A 19,847-nucleotide genomic window follows, 5' to 3' on the forward strand; every position below is an offset into this window, starting at 1 on the left:
GCAGAGTGGACAGTGAGAGAGAGAGACAGAGAGAAAGGTCTTCCTTTGCCGTTGGTTCACCCTCCAATGGCCACCGCGGCTGGCCAGATGCGGCTGGGGCGATGTGGCCGGCACGATGCGGCCGGCGCACCGCGCTGATCCGATGGCAGGAGCCAGGTACTTCTCCTGGTCTCCCATGGGGTGCAGGGCCCAAGCACTTGGGCCATGCTCCACTGCACTCCCTGGCCACAGCAGAGAGCTGGCCTGGAAGAGGGGCAACCGGGACAGAATCCGGCGCCCCAACCGGGACTAGAACCCGGTGTGCCGGCGCCGCAAGGCGAAGGATTAGCCTACTGAGCTGCAGCGCTGGCTGCTTTATTCCTCTTAATATATACTTTCATTTCAGGACTTTCAAAAAGTCACATAATATTCCACTGTGTGGATGTATTATTTTTTTTTTATTTTTTATTTTTTTGACAGGCAGAGTGGATAGTGAGAGAGAGAGACAGAGAGAAAGGTCTTCCTTTTGCCGTTGGTTCACCCTCCAATGGCCGCCGTGGCCGGCGCACCGCGCTGATCCGATGGCAGGAGCCAGGAGCCAGGTGCTTTTCCTGGTCTCCCACGGGGTGCAGGGCCGAAGCACCTGGGCCATCCTCCACTGCACTCCCTGGCCACAGCAGAGAGCTGGCCTGGAAGAGGGGCAACCGGGACAGAATCTGGCGCCCCAACCGGGACTAGAACCCGGTGTGTCGGCGCTGCAGGCGGAGGATTAGCCTAGTGAGCCGCAGCGCCGGCCTGTATTATTATTTTTTTAATATTTATTTTATATATTTGAAAGAGTTATAGAGAGAGGTAGAGATAGAGGGAGAGTGAGAGGTCTTCCATCCACTGGTTTACTCCCCAAATGGCCACCACACCTGGAGCTCAGCTGATCTGAAGCCAGGAGCTTCTTCCAAGTCTCTCGCATGGATGCACGGGCCCAAGACTTGAGCCATCCTCTGCTGCTTTCCCAGGTACATTAGCAGAGAACTGGATTGGAAATGGAGCAGCTAGGACTCGAACTGGAGCCTATATGAAATGCCAGCCCAGCAGGCCAGGCCTTTGACCTGCTGCGCTGCAGTGTCCCAGTATTTCAGTTACAATGCTGCGTTTGCATGTACTTCTTTGAACATATTTGTAGAAAGTTGGACTATGCTTAACTTTTTGAGAAATTACAACAGTTTTCCACAGCAGCTCCACCACTTCACACTTCCACCAGCAATTTCCAGCTTCTCCACAAGCTTACCAATACTTTTCATTTCCTATTTTTTGGATAACAGCCATCTTAGGTGTGAAGTGGTATCTCACTGTGGTTCTGATTTGCATTACCCTAATACTAGTGAAGTTGAGCTTCTTTTTATGTGTTTATTGGCCATTCAGACAGATGCTTTGAAGAAATGCCTATTTGAATCCTTTAATCATTTTTGAACTAGGTTGTTTTTGTTGAATTCTACAAGCTCTTTACATTCTGGATACAAATTCTCCAATAGATATATAATTTTCAATTATTTTATCCCATTCTATAACTAATTAATTCTCTTGATAGTGTTCTGTGATGCATATATATATTTTTTATTGTGGTAACGTCCAAAAGTCCAAATTATCTATTTTTCCTTTTTTTGTCTGTGTTTTTGGTGCCTCATCCAAGAAAACATCCCAGATACAACTTCATGCAGATTTTCCTCTACATTTTATTCAAGAGTCATAGTTTTAGGTCTTTAATTAGGTCTCTGGTTAAATTAATTCTATGTATTGTATAAGGGTCCTATTTAAGTTTATTTTGGGGTTGATGTTTTGTGTAAGGACATCTAGTTCTATCAGCTTCATTTGTTGAAAAAAATCTATCCTCTCTGCATTAAATGGTGTTTAACATTCTTGTCAAAACTTAATTGGCTGGGGACACCATTGTGCCATAGGGGATAAAGCTGCCATCTGTAACACCCAGCATCCCATATGGGCACCAGCTCATGTCCCAGCTGCTCTGCTTCTGATCCAGCTCCCTGCTGCTGATGGCCTGCGAAAAGTAGAAGATGGCCCAAGTGTTTGGGCCCCTGCCACCAGAAGGGAGACCTGGGAGAAGCTCCCAACTCCCGGCTTCAGCCTGGCCCAGCCCCAGCCTTTGCAGCCATACGGAGAGTGAAATAGTGGATGGAAGATCTGTCTTCCCTCTCTCTCTGTAACTATGACTTTCAAATAAATAAATAAATCTTTAAAACAAAACCTCAACTGACTGTACATAAAGGAGTTAATTTCTGGGACAATATTAATTTTAGTACTGCCAAATTGCCTTCCAAAGAAAGTTATCAACTTATAGTCCCACTTACATATGAGGACCTATTTTCTAAATCAAACACCATTTTCGAGAGAAATACAGCTAGAGACAAGACACATTTCATTTTAGATATATAAACCTTTTTAAAGTACAGTAATGCTGGGACTGGCACCGTAGTGTAGTGGGTAAAGCCAATGCCTACAGCATTAGCACACCATATAGGTGCCTGTTCGAGTTCTAGCTCCCTGCTAAAATGGTGGAAGATAGCCCAAATGCTTGGGCCCCTGCATCCACGTGGGAGACCCAGATGAAACTCTAGCTTCAGACTGGCCCAACCCTGGTCATTGTGGCCATTTGGGGAGTGAACCAGCAGGTGGAAGATCTCTTTCTCTCTTTGCCTCTGTCACTCCCTCTCTGTAACTCTTCCAAATAAAATTAATGAATCTTAAAAAAAAAAAAAAAAAAAAAAAGTATAGTAATACTTGTTTCTATGGGACAGTGGTTCTTATTAGTTGTGTTTGATTTTAAAACATACTTATTTTTACCTTATGAACCCCCAAAACTCAAGATATTGGAGAAAAATGTGAAATAATTTTTTTCTGTGAGAAATCAATGGAATTTTAGAAAAAGATATATTTATTTTTATTTTGGAGGCACAGTACAGAGACAGAGAGAGATCTTCCATCCACTGGTTCACTCCCAAAATGGCCTCAAGGCCAGGAAAGGCCAGGCCAAAATCACCAGCCAGGAGTTTCATCTGGGTCTCCCAGATGGGTGGGGGCCCAAGCACTTGGGCCACCTTCTATTGATTTCCCAGAGGCATCAGCAGAGACCTGGATCAGAAGCAGAGCAGCTGGGACAAAATCTGGTGCCCATAAGGGATGCCAGCATTGCAGGTGGTGGCTTGACCCACTGTGCTACAATGGTGGTCCTGAAATCACTGGAATTCATAGTTTTTCATTTCTACTTTTTTTTTTTCTTTTTTTGACAGGCAGAGTTAGACAGTGAGAGAGAGAGAGAGAGAGAAAGGTCTTCCTTTTTTCCGTTGGTTCACCCCCCAAATGGCTGCTACAGGTGGCGCGCTGCGCTGATCCAAAGCCAGGAGCCAGGTGCCTCCTCCTGGTCTCCCATGCAGGTGCAGGGCCCAAGCACTTGGGCCATCCTCCACTGCACTCCTGGGCCAAAGCAGAGAGCCGGACTGGAAGAGGGGCAACCAGGACAGAATCCAGTACCCCAACCGGGACTAGAATCCGGGGTGCCGGCGCCACAGGCAGGGGATTAGCCAAGTGAGCCGCGGTGCCAGCCCATTTCTACTTCTAAGAAACTATTTCACTTCTCATTTTTCAACCGACTTTCCCTTTGGCTATTTTCTTATTTTCCTGAAAGAACTATAAGTAACAACTGGTCCCAAAATACATCTAAGAGTCAAAAACTATTACAGGATAGGGTTTACACAATTTTTCACTTCTAAAATGGGTATTAACTGGAGATGCATATAAAAATCATCTAGGTCTCAACCTATAAAGATTCTGATTTAGAAGACCTGGAACAGGACCCAAATAAATATATATATTTATATTTATATATATATTATTGGGAAATGCTAGGCATCTGATTTTAATCCATTTTTTGGCTTAAGAACCACTGGAACTCATTTCACCATCATGACAACCCACATAATAACAATTCTGTGTTACAGAATGTATTTATAGATGAGCAATCTGATGCTAAGACTAACATTATTCATATGGTTGCTAAAAGTGTGCTAATTTGGTAAATCTACTTCATAAATTTTAAGTTATTTATATCATTCAATTTTAAACACACAAAGGATCTATTAATAGCAAGGCTCTTTTAACTGCCCTAAAGGCAAGTACAAATCACAAATAACATCTATTTAGCTATTTTGAACTGGCTATCATCATTATTCAGGGCACAGTTGAAAAGCATAGTCTTTAAAACACATATTACAAAAAGTAACCTGGTGAAAATTCTATTCTGCTGTCTTTAGGGTAGCAAGTACTTCATCTCAATAGTTAGCATTTGTGACCTACTTGACAAACCTGATGGTTTATTGTAGACATCACTTCAGAATCACACTGGACCTCAGCACGGCTTCAATATAAACTCCACAAAATAAATTTAAAAAGGAAGAAAATTATCCTGGATTATGATAGTATTACCCTTTTTCAACTGCCAACCAAGTATTTTCAAACTAGTACTTCACGTCTCATTAACAACTATTATTTTTTAAATGTTCACTTAGTTTTCTATTTTTTTTTTTCACCTACTTGAATAGTGGAGCAAGAGAGTCAGATACAGACAGAGAGATCTTCTATCTGCTGGTTCACTCCCCAAATGCCCAAAATAGCCAGGGATGTGCCAGGCAAAAGCTAGAGCCTGGAACTTCATCTGAGTCTACCACATGGGTAGCAGGGGCTCAAGCACTTAAGCCATTATCATTACCTCCCAATGCATTAGCAGGAAGCTGAAATGGAAGTCAAGTAGCTAGGACTCCAACTGACTCTCCCATATGGGATGCAGGCACCCCAACTTGCAGCTTAACCTCCTGCACCTCACCACCTGCTCCACAGCTACTTTTTATTTATTTATTTATTTATTTTTTATTTTTGACAGGCAGAGTGGACAGTAAGAGAGAGAGACAGAGAGAAAGGTCTTCCTTTGCCGTTGGTTCACCCTCCAATGGCCGCCGCTGCAGCCGGCGCACCGCGCTGATCTGATGGCAGGAGCCAGGATCCAGGTGCTTTTCCTGGTCTCCCATGGGGTGCAGGGCCCAAGCACCTGGGCCATCCTCCACTGCACTCCCTGGCCACAGCAGAGAGCTGGCCTGGAAGAGGGGCAACCGGGACAGAATCCGGTGCCCTGACCGGGACTAGAACCCGGTGTGCCGGCGCCGCAAGGTGGAGGATTAGCCTATTGAGCCACGGCGCCGGCCTCCACAGCTACTTTTTAAATAACTTATTATGTAAAGAACTATACCGAGTGATTTACATACATATTTTATTGAATGTTCATCACTTAAATGGGCACTTTCATCTTTTTTTTTTTTTTGGACAGGTAGAGTTATAGACAGTGACAGAGACAGAGAGAAAGGTCTTCCTTCTGTTGGTTCATTCCCCAAATGGCTGCCACGGCCGGCACTGTGCCAATCCGAAGCCAGGAGCTAGGTGCTTCTTCCTGGTCTCCCACGCAGATACAGGAGCCCAAACACTTGGGCCATTCTCTACTGCCCTCTTGGGCCACAGCAGAGAGCTGGACTGGAAGAGTAGCAACCGGGACTAGAACCAGGTGCCCATATGGGATGCTGGCGCCACAGGCGGAGGATTAACCAAGTGAGCCACGGCACTGGCCCAATCACTTCCATCTTGTAGATGAGAAAAACAAGGCTCTGATATGTTTAGCAACTTCTCCAAAATTATAATATTAAATAGGATTTGAAAACCATGCTTTTGCATTCATTGGTTCCAAGAAATCTAAACTTATATATGCTATATAAATTTTTCTCTTTAGATGAGGATTGCACAAATTTTCATTTTATCATTCTAAAGTGGTTTCCAACTAGCACATCCTTTAAAACCCTATTTTTTCTAATCATTAAGATAAGTTCAGGGAAAAGCAACTCAGGTGGATTTAAAGGTCAAGACAACCTCACACAGAATTATACTACAGAGAAAAAAGGGAAGAATAGAAGGAAGAGGATTCCACCTGCTAAGAGAAAAGTAGTCCAACTGAAAACTAGACTAGTCCAACAACCACACACACCAACTCTAGCACTTAATTACAATAAACAAAATTACTAAGTCCTCCTTAGGCTATTTCACAGCCTGGAAATAAGTTTTTGAGTTAACATTCTTGCTCACTGGGCCAGGATTAATCATTACTGGTCTAGTGCATGCAAATTTTCTAAAAAGCTGAAATATATGCTTCATTAAAAATGTGACCCATAGTGTAAACTGTGGAAATCTTTACTTAATATATGCTAAATTGATCTTCTGTATATAAAGATATTTGTAAATTAATCTTGATGTGAATGGAAGGGGAGAGGGAGTGGGAGAGGGGAGTGTTGTGGGTGGGAGGGAAGTTATGGGGGGGGAGCTACTGTAATCCATAAGCTGTACTTTGGAAATTTATGTTCATTAAATAAAATAAAATAAAAAAATTCTATTTCCTATTCATTGTGATGGATGTTACTCTGCAAATAAAATCCAATGACCAATGGTTTGTTAAAAAAAAAAAAAAAGTGACCCATAAAAACCCTGAAGTAGAAAAACAGGCAACTTCTCCTCAAAGTTTTAGTAACTAGCTTAGAATAAAACTGATTTAAATTTCTCTGGTATTGTATAATTTTAGACAAAGAACAAAATCAAATTGACTTACCACTAGTGGAATCTTTCTCTTGAAATAACTATGTGGAGAATGGTTTAAGTAGTATTTATTCACAATCATCAGAAGACTTTGGATGAAAAGAGTACCAGACAGAATCCAGTTGTCAGTAAGACTGTTATTAATACTTTATTTTTTTCAAGTTAACACCAAAATCCATACTCCATGTTACTACAGACCACTTAATTAAAAAATAGCATTAGTATAATTGAAATCTATTTTTTAAACATGTTATTTTATTTTCATATAAAGATTTAAAAATTACTTCTTGGGGCCTGTGTATGGTGTAGCGCGCCTGCATCCCATATGGGTGCCAGTTTGAGTCCTGGCTGCTCCACTTTTGATCCAGCTCTCTGCTATGGCCTGGGAAAGTAGTAGAAGATGGCCCAAGTCCTTGGGCCCCTGTACCCTCGTGGGAGACCCAGAGGAAGCTCCTGGCTCCTGGCTTCAGATCAGCACAACTCTGGCAGTTGCGGCTACCTGGGGAGTGAACCAGTGGATGGAAGATCTCTCTCTCTCTCTTTCTCTCTAACTCTGCCTTTCAAATAAATAAATAAATCTTTAAAAAATCATTTCTCTATTTACCTAAAATATAAATATTTCCAAGTCACTTGGACAAGACTGACAAATATGAACAGGCAAAACTTGTTGCACAAGCTGTATTGCCCGACTGTCTGAACTCTTTGCCATCTTCTCATTGCCTTACTACCTCTGTCCTTATTGCTGTCCCTCCCAAGAAGATAGAACAGAATGTTGTTTTAAAACATCTAGTGCCTATTTTAATACGGATGTACTTAAAAATTTATTGGTTTTCTTAATGTGGCTGTGGTCTGCCCACATAATAGGCAGGTATCTTATCTTCTAATTATGGGAAGCTCTGACATCAATCCTAATAAGGCCTTAAAGAGAAAGCACAATTTAATTTTAAAGCTACATAGAATTCCTTACCTACAATATTCTAATCACATCACAAAGTATATTTCTGAAGAATGAGGCCTACTTTTGTAATAAATAAAGTCATAAAATCTTCAGGAAGGGAATTTATCTTAGAAAAGGAATTTCTTTCTTTTTTTTTTTTAAGATTTATTTTTTTGAGAGGCAGAGTTACAGAGGGAGGGATACGAAGAGAAAGAGAGATCATCCATCTGCTAGTTCATTCCCAGATGGTTGCAACACCGGAGCTGGGTCAATTCAAGACCACGAGCTTCTGACAGGTCTCCCACATGGGTGTAGGGGCCCAGGCACTTGGGCCATCTTCTACTGCCTTCCCAGGACATCTGCAGAGAACTGGATTGGAAGAGAAGCTGGCGCCGCGGCTCAGTAGGCTAATCCTTCACCTTGCGGCGCCGGCACACCGGGTTCTAGTCCCGGTCGGGGCACCGGATTCTGTCCCGGTTGCCCCTCTTCCAGGCCAGCTCTCTGCTGTGGCCAGGGAGTGCAGTGGAGGATGACCCAAGTGCTTGGGCCCTGCACCCCATGGGAGACCAGGAGGAGGCACCTGGCTCCTGCCATCGGATCAGCGCGGTGCGCCGGCCACAGCGCGCTGGCCACGGTGGCCATTGGAGGGTGAACCAACGGCAAAGGAAGACCTTTCTCTCTGTCTCTCTCTCTCTCTCACTGTCCACTCTGCCTGTCAAAAAAAAAAAAGGAAGAGAAGCAGCCAGGATACAAACTGGTGCCCATATGGGATGCTGGTGCCACAAGTGGAGGCTTAACCTACTAAGCCATAGTGCAAGCCCAGAAAATGAGTTTCTTAATATAAGGTCCATGGATATTAAGAGATTCCAAAGGGCGAGATATAAGATGTCTGAAAAGCAAAAAAAAAAAAAAAAAAAAAAAAAAAACACCACGCTGATTGATTCTGACCACAGCAACATAAAAGAAGAAAAGTGGAAGAACTGCAGTCCCAGGGGGACAGTTGGAGAGAAGGTTGTAGTGGAAATTCTACAAAAAGAAGAGAGATACCATGGAACAACAGGGACAATACAATCACACAGCAGCAAGCAGGACACTATCAGTGACTCCGACTGCACAGTGGCTGGAGGAGATGCCATCTTCCTGGAATAAGGCATCTGGCAACCAGCACAAAGGAAACATCGTATTAATAAGTCAAGTCGAAGCTGCTATAATCCACGTGCAGCTGGGGAATTTTATCAGAGGGATAAATCTGCAGTCTCCACTGACTTTGAGTCTAGCCTGGAGGTACGGTTGTGGGGAGGGCAGTGCAGGGCATTCACTTAAGCCATGAAGCACTTTCCTCACCTCACTCCATTAAGGCACCAGGACTCAACTTCCAGGGCAGAAGACCAACAAATCCCTGTGGATTAGGCAGCTGGATCTGGGAATGCCACAGCTCTTTCTGTAGACATGGGAGTCTCGTGGGGTTGAGAATGGATTCCTTGCTGCCTGTGACTGTGGAGATACTAGGAGTATACAATAGTGCACGGCTGGGACTTTGGGCAATCATGATATCCGGCTCCAGAGGCTCAGGGTTCCATGCTCACAATGAGGAGCACACAGATCCTTTGTGCACTTCATGCACCTGCGTAGATGAGTGCCTAGATGCTGTGGGTTCATCTAGGGTGATCGGTTCACCCAGAGAGGGGTCGACACCGTGATCACACCAGCCAATGTGATCATATACTTTTCCCTGAAGGCAGAGATCTTACCATGCCCTACTTGGGTGTCACCCTGGAAACTTGCCCGATACGTGAGCATTGGCCAGAGCTGCCAGGTCCTACTCAGCATACTTCTCTGGATATCCACTGAAGGAGCAGACACTCTACTAATCCACAGAGGCATTTCAAAGATAAAAGCCCTCAGAGGAAAAAAACCAACAGATGTCTCCACAAACGCCTAAAAATAAACATAGAAATACAAGAAACATGAATAAGATAATATGACTCCCAAAAATAACACAACACTTCAATATTAGAATGTAAAGATGAAGAAATTGATGAAATGACTGAAAAGAAATTCAAAAGAATGATCATTAGATTACTCAAAACACAGAGAAGCAAATACATGAGTTAAAGAAATCCATACGGGGCTGGTTTGGTGGCATAGTAGGCTAAGCCTCCACCTGTGGCGTGGGCATCCCATATGGGCACTAGTTCATGTCCTGGTTGCTCCTCTTCCAATCCAGCTCTCTGTTAATGGTCTGGGAAAGTAGCAGAAGAGAGCCAAATGCTCGGGCCCTGGCACCCATGTGGGAGAAGAAGCACCTGGCTTCAGATTGGCACAGCTCTGGCCACTGCGGCCATTTGGGGAGTGAACCAGCAGATGGAAAATCTCTCTCTCTCCCTCCTCCCTCTCTCCCTGTAACTCTTCCTCTTAGCTAAATAGCCAAATTAAAAAAAAAAAAAAAAAAAAAAGAACCCCATACATGGCATGGATAAAAAATTGTGCTGAGAAACAGAAATATTTAAATCAAACTGAAATATTAGAAATGAAGAATTCAATATCTCAAATAAAAAAGTACAGTGGAAAGCCTTAACAACAGACTTGGTGAAGCAGAACAAAGAATGCCCAAGCTAGAAGACAAATCTTCGGAAATATCTGATAGATACACATACACATACATAAGAAAAAATAGGAAAAAAAGGATTTGAGATTTATAGGATACTGTGAAACAGAGAGGAGTTCTTGAAGGTGTGGAAACAGAGAATGGACTAGACAACCTATTCAGTGAAATAATAGCAGAAAATTTATCTAATTTGGAGAAAGATAGGGACATCCAAGTACAGGAATTACACAGAACTCCTAATAGACATGATCAGGAAAGATCTTCAACACATTCTAGTCCATCTTTCAACAATAAAACATAAAAAAAAAAAATCTAAAATGTACACAAGAGAAATGCCAGATTACCTTCAAAGGATCTCCAGTTAAGACTGACAGCTGATTTCTCATCAGAAACCCTACAGGCTATGAGAATAGAGAGACACAGTCCCAATTCTAAAAGAAAAAAAAATGTAAACCAGAATACTGCATAAGCAAAATTCTCATTTACAAATTAAGGTGAAATAAACATCTTCCAAAACAAATATAAACTGAAATAATTTGTCATCACTAGTTCAGCCTTAAAAATTATATTTAAGGATGTGCTACACATAGAAACAGAGAAATACTCATCATCATAAAAGAGTATGAAGTCAGAAAATCTCCTAGTAAAAGTACAAAGGAAACCCAACACAAACAACATATTTATGGAAAAACAGCAGGACCCAGCCATTACTAATCAGTAATAATCTCCAGAGGCGGCAGTGCTATGGCATAGCGGGTAAAGCCACTGCCACCTGTAGTGCCGGCATCCCATATGGGCACCGGTTTGAGTCCTGGTTGCTCCACTTTTGATCTTTTGATCCAGCTCTCTGCTATGGCCTAGGAAAGCAGCAGAAAGTGGTGCAAGTCCTTGGGCCCCTGCACCTGCATGGGAGACCAGGAAGAAGCATCTGGCTCCTGGCTTCGGATCGGCGCAGCACCAGCCATCGAGGCCATTTGGGGAGTGAACCAACAGAAAGAAGACCTTTCTCTCTGTCTCTCTCACTGTCTGTAACTCTACCTATTAAAAAAAAAAAAAAAGAGTAGCTAGAGAGGCTACATTGCACATCTGTTTAAAAATAACAATTAATGAAAGTTTGAAGAGCTGCATAATATTCCAGTAAAAATGACCAGAGAAAAAGTTAAGCAAAAGTTTTACCTTAATAAAATAGGATACGAAATTGTTTCTACACTACTAAATCAGGTTTAGGCTTTAGTTCTTAACAGTTAGCATGATTTCTCTAAGTTGTATCTTCTACTTACTGGATAGTTGCAAAAGATCCAAGATCCAGTACAGGATCTGAAGGCCCTGGGGGATGGGAGCCATTGGATGGATGAACCTGGGCTGAAAAGCAAACTCTTTCCTACTTCCACCCAAATTCACCCTGAACTGCACATAAATGAAAAATAAATCACCACATTAAGTCACCATCTAGCAAATTATAAAGTCTTTGTAGGCACAGATAGCCTACACTAATAACAGGCTATGTCTGGGTGGTGGTTTACTTCTGACTTTTGTTTACTAACTTGTTTCTGTATTTTCTAAATATTTTGAGTGCTATTTTTAGTCGGAAACAAACATTTTAAAAATAGTGCTGATGTACACAGTATGTTATACAACAGTGCTGTCTTTGGATTTATGTAAATTTTAAAATACTGTATGTAACTGTATAAGAAGGTGAAGCATGTGGCTAATCACTACCTGATTGTGCCAAAAATCTCCCTTCACACCAGTGTCAAAGAGAAGCAGAAGCTTTGACGTAAGACTGAAACAGTGGCCAAGTGAATTACGACTAAAAGACCTTGGGCAAGAGGCTGGCGTGGTGGTGTAGAGGGTTAAAGCCACCTATGACAACGGTATCCCATATGGGAGATGGTTTCATGTCTTAGCTGCTCCACTTCTGATCCAGCTCCCTGAAAATGGCTTGGAAAAAGCAGTGGAAGATGAACCAAGTGTTAGGACCCTGCAATCCATGTGGGAGGACCAGATGAAGCACCTGGCTCCTGGCTTCAGCCTGGCCCAGTGCTGGCTGTTACCGCTATCTGGGGAAGTGATGGAACAGCAGATGGAACAGCTCTCTCTCGCTCGCTCTCTCTCTCTCTCTCTTTCAAGTGACTTTCAAGTGACTACCTCCCAGAAAATCTTCCTGCTCATCCTCAGAACTTAGAATCTGACTCTTTATGGGGAGCAATCAACTTTGCCAGGCTAACCATTCACCAAGTAGGGACTCAGGTAACAACAACAAAAAAAGCTGTATTGTTTGTAAGTGAAATGAAGAGGAACTATTCTCATCTAATTTCTGGTTCCAGGAGGCTAGTCTTAACAGTTTCTATAGCTGGGGAATGCAGATCTTCTCACCTCTCATGAAATGCTCTATCCTCACAACTTAAAAGCCATTATGAATTTGGAAGATCACATATATGACAGTACTTCAGAGAGTGAAAGCACCTATTTAAAAGTTGAAACATGGGAGTGCCTGTTCAAGTCCTGGCAACTCCACTTCCCACACGGCTATTGCTAATGCACATCCTGGAAGGTAGCAGATAATGGCTAAAGTACTTAGGTCTCCTGCCATCCACGTGGGAGATCTAGACAGAGTTCCAGGCTCTTGGCTTCAGTTTCATCAGACCTAGACAGAACTTCCACCCTGGTTGTTGTGGGCATTAGGGAAGTGAACCAGTAGATGGAAGATGTCTGTCCATGTCTCTCTGCCTTTCAAATAAAATGAAATTTGTTTTTATTTTTAAAAATGTAGATTGTACTAAACTATGAAAGGCCATGTTCACATGGGAGTATAAAATTTATACAGAGAATACAAAAATTTCCATGGGGCCAGTATAAAAATTTCCATGGCGTAGTAGGCTAAGCCTCCGCCTGCATCCTATATAGGTGCTGGTTTGAGACCCAGCTCTTCCTCTTCCGATCCAGCTCTCTGCTAATGGCCTGGGAAAGCAGTGGAGGATGGCCCAAGTTCTTGGGCCCCTGAACCCACACGGGAGACCCAGAAGAACCTCCTGGCTCCTGGTTTTGGATTGGCTCAGCTCTGGCCGCTGAGGACATTTGGGGAGTGAACCAATAGATGGAAGACCTCTCTCTCTCTCTCTGCCTCTCTATAACTCCGCCTTTCAAATAAATAAATAAATAAAATAAATAAATAAATACATGTCCTATACAGGCAAAGCTAACAAGAGAGCTTCTGGCAGAGTCTGTAACTGAGGATGATAGGTTTTGATGGAGACGGTGGTGCCATGAAGGACAGAAAAGATCAGAGAAGATTCAGAAAGATTTCTTGGTCTAAAAAGACAGCACATCTCAAAATTGGTCTCAGACCAGCAGCATCACTTGGAAACTTATTAGAATGTAAATTATTTGGCCTTACTCCACACTTAAAGAATCACAAAGTGTGGAAATATGGCCAAGAAAACTGTTTCAACAAGCACTCCAGATGTTTCTACCACAAGCAAAAGTCTGAGAACCACTGGTCTACGTGGTTTCATGCTATCAGTGGTAACAGAAAAGAGAAAGGGTCAAATCACAGAGAGCCACCAGGGCAGCTTCTGTTTCATTAACTACTCTAGGCTAGGTTTAAAGCTTTTCATCCCACTGCTGTTGCTGGGCCATTCCTTCTATTGGAATTCCCATTCTAATCTGCAGGCTTCCTCACCAAACAAAATTCTTCACAGCAAAAATTGTTTTTAGTGAGTCTACTCCCTATTACCTGTAAACCTTTAAAACTAGGGATGCTGATGGGTGGGGGTTTGAGATGAAGGTGGAAGGGGACTTTCAATGAAGAGATAACAGCAAAAAAGCACTGAGTGGATGGATGACTGAAGAAATAGTATGGATGAAATAATTACTTTCAGGACTATCTAACATAACACTGGGTAGGGGAATATTTATTTTGTATTTCAGTTTGAAATAATCTCTACCTTAAATTTCATTTGATGTTTTCATCAGCCATAAATACTAGCTAATATTAAAGATGCCATTTTTAGTTACTTAGCAAATGGTAAGGCAAAGCTAACACACATGGTATTCCAAATAAAACAGAAAATAAAATACTGCCTCATGATTCGGTTTGGCATTAATGGCAAGAGAACTATTTATTTTCTGATAGAAGGTTAAATTTATATACTGCATGTTCCAAAACCTGAAACACAGCTGGTTAACATTTTTGGTTTAATTTACTTAATTTATGCTCTGACTTACTCTTTAAAGCTTGTCTATACTTAGCAATTTCAATCGCTCATAAAATGACACAATTCTCAATTTTCCAACCTGTGGATGATTCAGGACTCATGCTTAGCTATAACATTTGAAAAAAAAATTCTCAGATGTCATTTTTAAGCAATTTGTAGAAAGCAAAGAAATGACTAAAATCATTCATGTATATTTAGGTTAGAGAATATAAATAGTAAGTTTTGGTATAGAGAAGTCATTTGCTGACCTCAGAGTATCATGATCTAGCTGACATCTCAAAATCTCAATTACATGGCAGTATCCTGGATTACTGAAATCTTTGGTTTTCCTTTCAGTTCAAACGAAAACAATTAATAGACTAGCTTAAGTATCAACAAAACATTTTTAACAGTTAAAAAATATGACCTTTGTAATGGTTTTAATAGAACTTAATGTAAGTTCTATTTAAAATACTACTTAAAATATGTAAATACATATCATTTTATTCTTAAGAAATATGTAATTTAATTATACAATAACTTTTTTTAACTTTTATTTAGCAAATATAAATTTCCGAAGTACAGCTTATGGATTACAATGGATTTCTCCCCCCCATAACATCCCTCCCACACGCAATCCTCCCCTTTCCCACTCCCTCTCCCATTCCATTCACATCAAGATTCATTTTCAATTATCTTTATACACAGATGATCAATTTAGTATATATTAAGTAAACATTTCAACAGTTTGCACCCACACAGAACATAAAGTGTAAAATACTGTTTGAGTACTAGATATAGCATTAATTCACATTGGACAACACATTAAGGACAGAGATCCTACATGAGGAGTAAGTGCACAGTGACTCCTGTTGTTGACTTAACAAATTGACACTCTTGTTTACGGCATCAGTAATCTCCCTAGGCTCTTTATACAATAACTTTCTTTTTTTTTTTTTTTTAAACTTTTATTTAATGCATATAAATTTCCAAAGTACGACTTATGGATTACAATGGCTTCCCCCCATACCGTCCCTCCCACCCACAACCCTCCCCTTTCCCACTCCCTCTCCCCTTCCATTCACATCAAGATTCATTTTCGATTATCTTAATATACAGAAGATCAGCTTAGTATACATTAAGTAAGGATTTCAACAGTTTGCTCCCACACAGAAACATAAAGTGAAAAATAATAGATGATTTTTTTAAATGATGATGAAATCAGAGCAGACCTATTGTCATGTTTAATCCCAGTGAGAGTCAAGTTGGGAATTGATAATTTCTTTTTTTTTTTTTTTTTTTTTACAGAGGATCAGTTTAGTATGCATTAAGTAAGGATTTCAACAGTTTGCACCCCCATAGAAACACAAAGTGAAATATATTGTTTGAGTACTCGTTATAGCATTAAATCTCAATGTACAGCACATTAAGGATAGAGATCCTACATGAGGAGTAAGTGCACAGTGACTCCTGTTGTTGACTTTACCAATTGACACTCCTGTCTATGGCATCAGTAATCTCCCTATGCTCCAGTCATGAGTTTCCAAGGCTATGGAAGCCCTCTGAGTTCTCCGACTCTTATCTTGTTTAGACAAGGTCATAGTCAAAGTGGAGGTTCTCTCCTCCCTTCAGAGAAAGGTACCTCCTTCTTTGATGACCTGTTCTTTCCACTGGCATCTCACTCGCAGAGATCTTTTGCCAGAGTGTCTTGGCTTTCCATGCCTGAAATACTCTCATGAGCTTTTCAGCCAGCTCCGAATGCCTTTAGGGCTGATTCTGAGGCCAGAGTGCTATTTAGGACATCTGCCATTCTATGAGTCTGCTGAGTATCTCACTTCCCATGTTGGATCACTCTCCCCTTTATTTACTCCATCAGTTAGCGTTAGCAGGTACTAGACTTGTCTATGTGCTCCCTTTGACTCCCAGTCCCTTCACCATGACCAACTGTGAACTGAAACTGATCACCTGGAACAGTGAGATGGCATTGGTACATGCCACCTCGATGGGATTGAATTGGAATCCCCTGGTATGCTTCCAACTCCACCACTTGGGGCAAGTCAGCCTGAGCATGTCCCAAATTATACATCTCTTCCCTCTCCCATTCCCACCACCATGTTCAACAGGGATCACATTTCAGTTAATTTTCAACACTTAAGAATAACTGTGCATCAATTACAGATCTAAACCAGTCATATTAAGTAGAACAGATAAAAAAACTACTAAGAGGGATAATGTATTTAGTTGTTCATTAACAGTCAGGGCTATGCTGATCAAGCCACCATTTCCCATAGTGTCCACCTCACTCCAACAGGTTTCCCTCTTGGTGTTCAGTCAGTCGTCACCGATCAGGGAGAACATATGGTATTTGTCCCTTTGGGACTGGCTTATTTCACTCAGCATGATGTGTTCCAGATTCCTCCATTTTGTTGCAAATGACTGGATTTCGTTGTTTCTTACTGCGGTATAGTATTCTAAAGAGTACATATCCCATAATTTCTTTATCCAGTCTATCGTTGATGGGCATTTAGGTTGGTTCCAGGTCTTAGCTATTGTGAATTGAGCTGCAATAAACATTAGGGTGCAGACCTCTTTTTTGTTTGCCAATTTAAATTCCTTTGGGTAAATTCCAAGGAGTGGGATGGCTGGGTCGAACGGTAGGGTTATCTTCAGGTTTCTGAGGAATCTCCAGACTGACTTCCATAGTGGCTTGACCAGTTTGCATTCCCACCAACAGTGGGTTAGTGTCCCTTTTTCCCCACATCCTCGCCAGCATCTGTTGTTGGTAGATTTCTGCATGTGAGCCATTCTGACCGGGGTGAGGTGAAACCTCATTGTGGTTTTGATTTGCATTTCCCTGATTGCTAATGACCTTGAACATTTTTTCATGTGCCTGTTGGCCATTCCTCATTCCTGTTGTCATTAACTTTTTTTTTTTTTTAAGATTTATTTATTTGAGAGGCAGATTTACAGACACAGAGAGGGAGAGACAAAGAGAGGTCTTCTGTTTGCTGGTTCTCTCCCCAAATGGCCACAACAGCCGGAGCAGGGCTCTATCCAAAGCCAGGAGCCAGGAGCTTTTTCGGGTCTCCCATGTGGATGCAGGGTCCCAAGCACTTGGGCCATCTTCCACTGCTTTCCCAGGCCATTAGCAGAGGGCTGAGTAAGTAGAGGAGAAGCCAGGACAGGAACCAATGCACATATGGGATACTGGCACCAAAGGCAGAAGCTTAACCTACTAAGCCACAGAGTCAGCCCCAACTATTGATTTTTAAAGCACAAATTCTAAATACAAGCATTATTTTCCCCACACCAAGGTATTTGTAACTATTAAACTTAATTTTGATTATTTTTAAAGAGTAATTATAGGCCGGCGCCGCGGCTCACTAGGCTAATCCTCCGCCTAGCGGCGCCGGCACACCGGGTTCTAGTCCCGGTCGGGGCGCCGGATTCTGTCCCGGTGCCCCTCTTCCAGGCCAGCCCTCTGCTGTGGCCAGGGAGTGCAGTGGAGGATGGCCCAGGTGCTTGGGCCCTGCACCCCATGGGAGACCAGGAAAAGCACCTGGCTCCTGGCTCCTGCCATCGGATCAGCGCGGTGCGCCGGCCGCAGCGCGCCGGCCGCGGCGGCCATTGGAGGGTGAACCAACGGCAAAGGAAGACCTTTCTCTCTGTCTCTCTCTCTCACTGTCCACTCTGCCTGTCAAAAAATAAAATAAAATAAAAAAAAAAAGAAAAAAAAGAAAAAAAATAAAGAGTAATTATAAAAATAAAGACCTGGTAATTCATAACTTTAAGCATTGTTTCTCCTGTGTTCTAAACAACAGAAGTTTTAAGAAATGAAAATATGGAGACTTATTTTACTAAGAGAGATTGGATTCTGTGATCTAGCAACATATTTAAATAGAGATACACTGAGTTTTAACATAAAAGGTAAACCCAGCACTTAACAGGAGTCCTTCTCAGTCTTTGCTATGCTAAGGTACATACATATGAACCTTCAAGAAAGAGTACTGAAAGCAGTTTCCAAAATGCATCTGGAAATCCTCTTCCTGGGAAATATCTTAGAACTAAAGATCTACAGAACATACAATAGGAAGTGCTACTCTGGTGCATGAAATTTCTTCATGTGGGTATAACAATGTATTACACTTACATAGCATTGATCCTGAAGTTTAAAAAAGACCCTTAATTCTTTAGGTCTAATCTTTATCTACTGATTCTTTTCATTTGTGCTAAGTGGTCACTGAATTGGGCAATCGACCTGCTTACTTTTAACACAGTATTGGTTTACGGTTTTTTCTACACAGAAAGCTAATTGCCTGCAGTGTTTATTAGGTTTAACCCAGCTGCATTTCAGTATCATCCTCATTCACAGACATCAATGCAGGAGGCAAGTTACGATCCAGGATATCAAAATAGAAATTAAAGGGGCCAGCGCTGTGGTGTAGAAGGCTAAGCCTCTGGCTGTGCCACCAGCATCCCCCATGGGCACTGGTTTGTAACCTGGCTGCTCCTTTTCTGATCTAGCTCCATACTAATGGCCCTGGATAGCAGTGGAAGATGGCCCAAGTCCTTGGGTCCTTGCACCCATGTGGGAGACCCAGAAGAAGCTCCTGGCTCCTGGCTTCTAATAGAGCCCTGCTTCAGCTGTTGCAGCCATTTGGGGAGTGAACCAGCAGATAGAAGTCCTCTCTCTCTCTCCCTCTCTCTGTAACTCTGCCTCTCAAATAAATAAATAAATCAAAAAAAAAAAAAAAGAAGAAGAAGAAATTAAAGGAAGTGAGTATACTACAATGAATTTGTTCCCGCTATTATTATTTCATGGAGTATTTGCAATATAAACATAATGTTTGTCCTATATACAGTTTCATGTAGCACTTGAGAATTTTAAAATCCAAAGTTAACCATTTTTTAAAATAACTACACATCAAGAACATTGCTCCTGCTATGAAATCCCATTCCTCAGAATTGGGCCCATCTGATTAAATACAACTGGTCTGCCAACTGGACGGATCCCAAGTTTCAAACCAGCACTTGGCAAAATATCCCTGTACCCAGCATTTTACATGGAACAAAACTTAAAGATGTATTGTGGCACTGCCCTGAGAGCCGAACAATTGTACAATAACATGAATGTACTCAACTTAACCTCTTTATATTAAATTTGCTAGATGAGCAGTTTAAATAATACTTCCAATGTGTGCTTGAATTCTGTATCCATCTGTTATTAGTCTGTTGGCATCTAACACTGAATTAGGAAAGACTGCCATCTGGTAGTTATAGCAACCCTTCACTAACTTGGTAGGAAGTGGAAGACCATGAAGCTCAAGGAAATATAAACTAAGTTTATTACTATGAATATGTAAAAATCTTTTTTAAAAAATCATTAAGCAGGCCTTTTCACTCAGAGAAACACTATGCATCCAGGCATTAT

At 41.7% G+C, this 19,847-nt stretch overlaps 1 protein-coding gene across 17 annotated transcripts in view; it reads right to left on the minus strand.

The window, feature by feature from the left end:
* The window catches only part of ADD3 (adducin 3), a 173,983-nt gene that overhangs the window by 115,183 nt on the left and 38,953 nt on the right, over positions 1-19,847 (minus strand). For 3 of the 17 annotated variants that reach the window (XM_070057239.1, XM_070057238.1, XM_070057237.1), the window contains exons 2-3: positions 10,565-10,651; positions 9,364-9,550 (exon numbers count right to left, since the gene is read on the minus strand). The exons of 12 other annotated variants lie outside the window; for them this stretch is intronic. In XM_070057239.1, coding sequence (XP_069913340.1) covers positions 9,364-9,550; positions 10,565-10,606 — 229 coding nt within the window. In that variant the 5' untranslated portion in view covers positions 10,607-10,651. The remainder of the gene's footprint in view (positions 1-9,363; positions 9,551-10,564; positions 10,652-19,847) is intronic. 2 more of the 17 variants (XM_070057251.1, XM_070057253.1) reach the window with 1 other exon arrangement.

The sequence above is a fragment of the Oryctolagus cuniculus genome, chromosome 15 (genome assembly GCF_964237555.1).
Source record: "Oryctolagus cuniculus chromosome 15, mOryCun1.1, whole genome shotgun sequence".
In the NCBI taxonomy this organism is placed as follows: Eukaryota; Metazoa; Chordata; class Mammalia; order Lagomorpha; family Leporidae; genus Oryctolagus; species Oryctolagus cuniculus.